The 2,943-nt window shown below is 65.2% G+C and overlaps 1 protein-coding gene across 1 annotated transcript in view; it reads right to left on the bottom strand.

The window, feature by feature from the left end:
• NOTCH2 (notch 2) overlaps nt 1-2,943 on the bottom strand; it is a 92,487-nt gene that overhangs the window by 21,604 nt on the left and 67,940 nt on the right. The window contains exons 12-14 of the mRNA XM_012730013.1: nt 2,655-2,847; nt 1,551-1,696; nt 1-86 (exon numbers count right to left, since the gene is read on the bottom strand). Of these exons, the coding sequence (XP_012585467.1) occupies nt 1-86; nt 1,551-1,696; nt 2,655-2,847 (425 nt within the window). The remainder of the gene's footprint in view (nt 87-1,550; nt 1,697-2,654; nt 2,848-2,943) is intronic.

Genomic DNA, 2,943 nt, shown 5'->3' with positions numbered 1-2,943 from the left:
GTAGCCGCTCACGTCGTCGAGGCAGGTCCCCTGGTTCAGGCACGGGTTGGAAGCGCACTCGTCGATGTTAACCTGGCAGTTCAGGCCTGCAGGCAGAGGGGACGGCCCGAGGCGGTGACGCCTTCTCCCAGCCGCCTCGGGACCTTCACTGCTGATCACCTACTATTTCATCTTAGCGCTTCTGCTGACATACAGTGGGGTGGTGGGGATTTGCAATACTACACGTCTTGGGGTACAGGCTCATGGCTCGATGAGTGTGTCTGATCGCACACCCCCACCCTGGGGGGCAGTCAGATTTCAAGGGTTTGTTTTTGTCTTCCTGTGCTTTGCTTTTAGTATTGCACATGAGTGAAATCATCTGGTATTTGTCTTGCTCAGGGGTAATGATTAAACAGCCCAGAAACTGCAGCAATTTCTTCAGCCTCCCGGAACACCTGTTCGTGCGCTTCAGCAACAAGCCCGCCCGTCAGCCCAGACGGTGCTGGAGGGGAGCAGGGCGAGATGAGCAGACTCACACACGTGATTCTCTCATGGCTCCGCCCACCTGAACAGTTTTTCAACGAGGACCCAGAAGTTCATTAGGGCAAAAGCCTGCTGTTGTAGCGGAACTTACGTAAAGACCTCTATAAAACGCCTGGGGGGGCTTCAAGGGGGCTGTTGAAACACCGAGAGGGGACACTGCTGACCGTGCAGCCGTCAGCCCGGAGCCCCTGAGCTCACGGAGCTGCCGGGCCCTGATCCGGGTCCTGCTCCCCACGGTGAGCGAGACAGGAGAGCCAGCAGGATGGGAGCAGGGCAGGACCCCAACACGGCACAGCTCCCGTCCTCTCAGGGCTGCGGGGACCCTCAGGGGGAGGCGCGTCAGCCGGGGTCAGCTGCTCTCGGATACTCAGCGGCCACAAGGCTCTTGAGTTTTACTTTCAATTTTTACTCCGTCCATTGATGCAAGTTTCAGTGAGACAAAGAAACACTAGGGTCCTTAAACCTCTCAATTTCTCTGCAAATGCAGCATCAGAATCAATGGCAAAATTAGGGTCTCGGACACTCTGCAAGAAATGAAAGCACATTTCTGTGCAGAGAAGTCTAGACTAGCCGGACAGAGGAGGAAAGACGGACGGTCGCCCACCACTGTCCCGTGAGCGCCACAGGGAAGGGACAGCAGGAACCTTCAGTGCCCAGAGGGGCTTCTCGCGACATCCAACATTGAGCATTTTTCCAGAAAACCACGGTGACCCTCTATACAGAGCAACCTGCCAGGGGCCACCTGGGGAAGGTCAGCGGTCTGGGAATGACCTCGAAGAGCACCTCAGCAGCCGGGAGACGCGCGGGAGGGGCCGACCCTGCAGACACCTCCACCGCGCCCCTCTGTCGTAACTGGGGGTCGTGATGTCCCCTAGAGTCAGCCCCGCACCAAGGGGCCCACGGCGAGGCGCCTGCCCCCGCGCCCCGCCCAGCCCCCCGACTTGGCAGGCGCCCGGGCGAGTGTCTGGCACAGCGAGCCGCGGCCCGTGCGTGCTGCGCGCAGGACGGGAGAGGCCGGCGGCACGCACCTTTGAAGCCCTTCCTGCAGGTGCATCTGTACCCGTTCACCAGGTTGTCGCACGTGCCGCCGTTGAGGCACGGGTGGGACAGGCACTCGTTTCTGTCCACCTCGCAGTTGGTGCCCACCCAGCCGGCGTCGCAGACACACTTGTACCTGAGGACACACGATCCTTACGGTGAGGCGGGGCGCGACTTGAGTCTCGGGCGCCAACTTGGGGAGCAGCGAGAGAGAAGCTCGCGGGTCACCTCGCAACTCCTGCTCTGCTGCGGCCCAGCCCGCCCTGGTGGACCGCGGGGGCCCAGGGGAAGGGCAGCGGCCAGGCCGCCGGGCCACGGAGAGGCGGGGGAGGGGTCTACTGCGAGGCTTCGTGGGGGCGCCCACGCCCGGGCTAAGCCTGCAGCCCTTGTCTGGCAGGTGCGAGGACATCACTGGTTTCTGGAGCAGAGCAGGGGCCAGGAAGGGGTCAGCACCGGGGCTGACCAGGCTCCCGGGTGCCTGGCTTCTGAGAAGTGCTCAGGTCTGACCTGAGACTGCCCCAGGAGGCACGGGGGGACTCCGAGGGCGTGGGGCGGCCTGAGGGTCTGCTCACACGCGCACTGCTGGCCCTGGAACGAGCCCGCGGGCGACCGCTCACTGCCTCCGCCCCCCGAGGAAGCTGCCTGCCCCACTCGCGATGCCGGGACGCACCCCGCCACCAACGTGCCGCCCGCTGGCCCTCAGTGCCCCTGAGTACGCCCAGGGTGCCAGCCGCCACGGGGGGGCGGGGGGGGCTCTCACGGGCCCTGACCTCACACCCCGCAGGCTCAGGGGCCGTGTGTGACGCTCGCTGGGGCCACGCGGGCGCCCAGAGGCCAGACGTGAGCTGCTGTTAAGCAGAAAAAGCAAAGGTGCTGGGAACCCAACCCTGCAGTCGGCCGGAGTCCGGGCAGGCGCCAGGCCCACAAAGCGGCCGGCTCCTCCCGCTCCAGGAGGGCAGCGGCAGAGGGAGCAGGGAGACCTCCAGGGACTCACAGAAGCCCCGCACCCCTCGGCTCAAGGGGAGGGGAGGGGAGGGGAGGGGAGGGTGGGCTGGGGCAGTCTCAGGGCCACGGGCGGGGGGGGCTGGACGCACCCGCCGAGGCCGCCGGTGCAGTTCCCGTGGATGCAGGGGTTGCTCAGGCACTCGTTCGCCTGCAGGTAGCAGCTGGGGTGCAGGGGCCCCTCGGGGCACAGGCAGCGGAAGCCGTTGACGTCGTTGACGCAGGTGGCGCCCTTGCGGCAGGGCCCGGAGGCACACTCGTCGATGTCCAGGTGGCATCTCTGGCCTGGAGGACGAGACGCCCTGTCAGGCCTGGAGCGCGGGGGCCGACAGCACGACGGGACAGTGGCCGCGGTGGTGACGGCGCACAAGGCGCTGGACC

The sequence above is a fragment of the Condylura cristata genome, unplaced genomic scaffold, assembly GCF_000260355.1.
Source record: "Condylura cristata isolate star-nosed mole 26May11 unplaced genomic scaffold, ConCri1.0 scaffold00026, whole genome shotgun sequence".
In the NCBI taxonomy this organism is placed as follows: domain Eukaryota; kingdom Metazoa; phylum Chordata; class Mammalia; order Eulipotyphla; family Talpidae; genus Condylura; species Condylura cristata.
The sequence above is the reverse complement of the archived record's forward strand: the minus strand, read 5'-3'. Positions and strand labels throughout refer to the sequence as shown.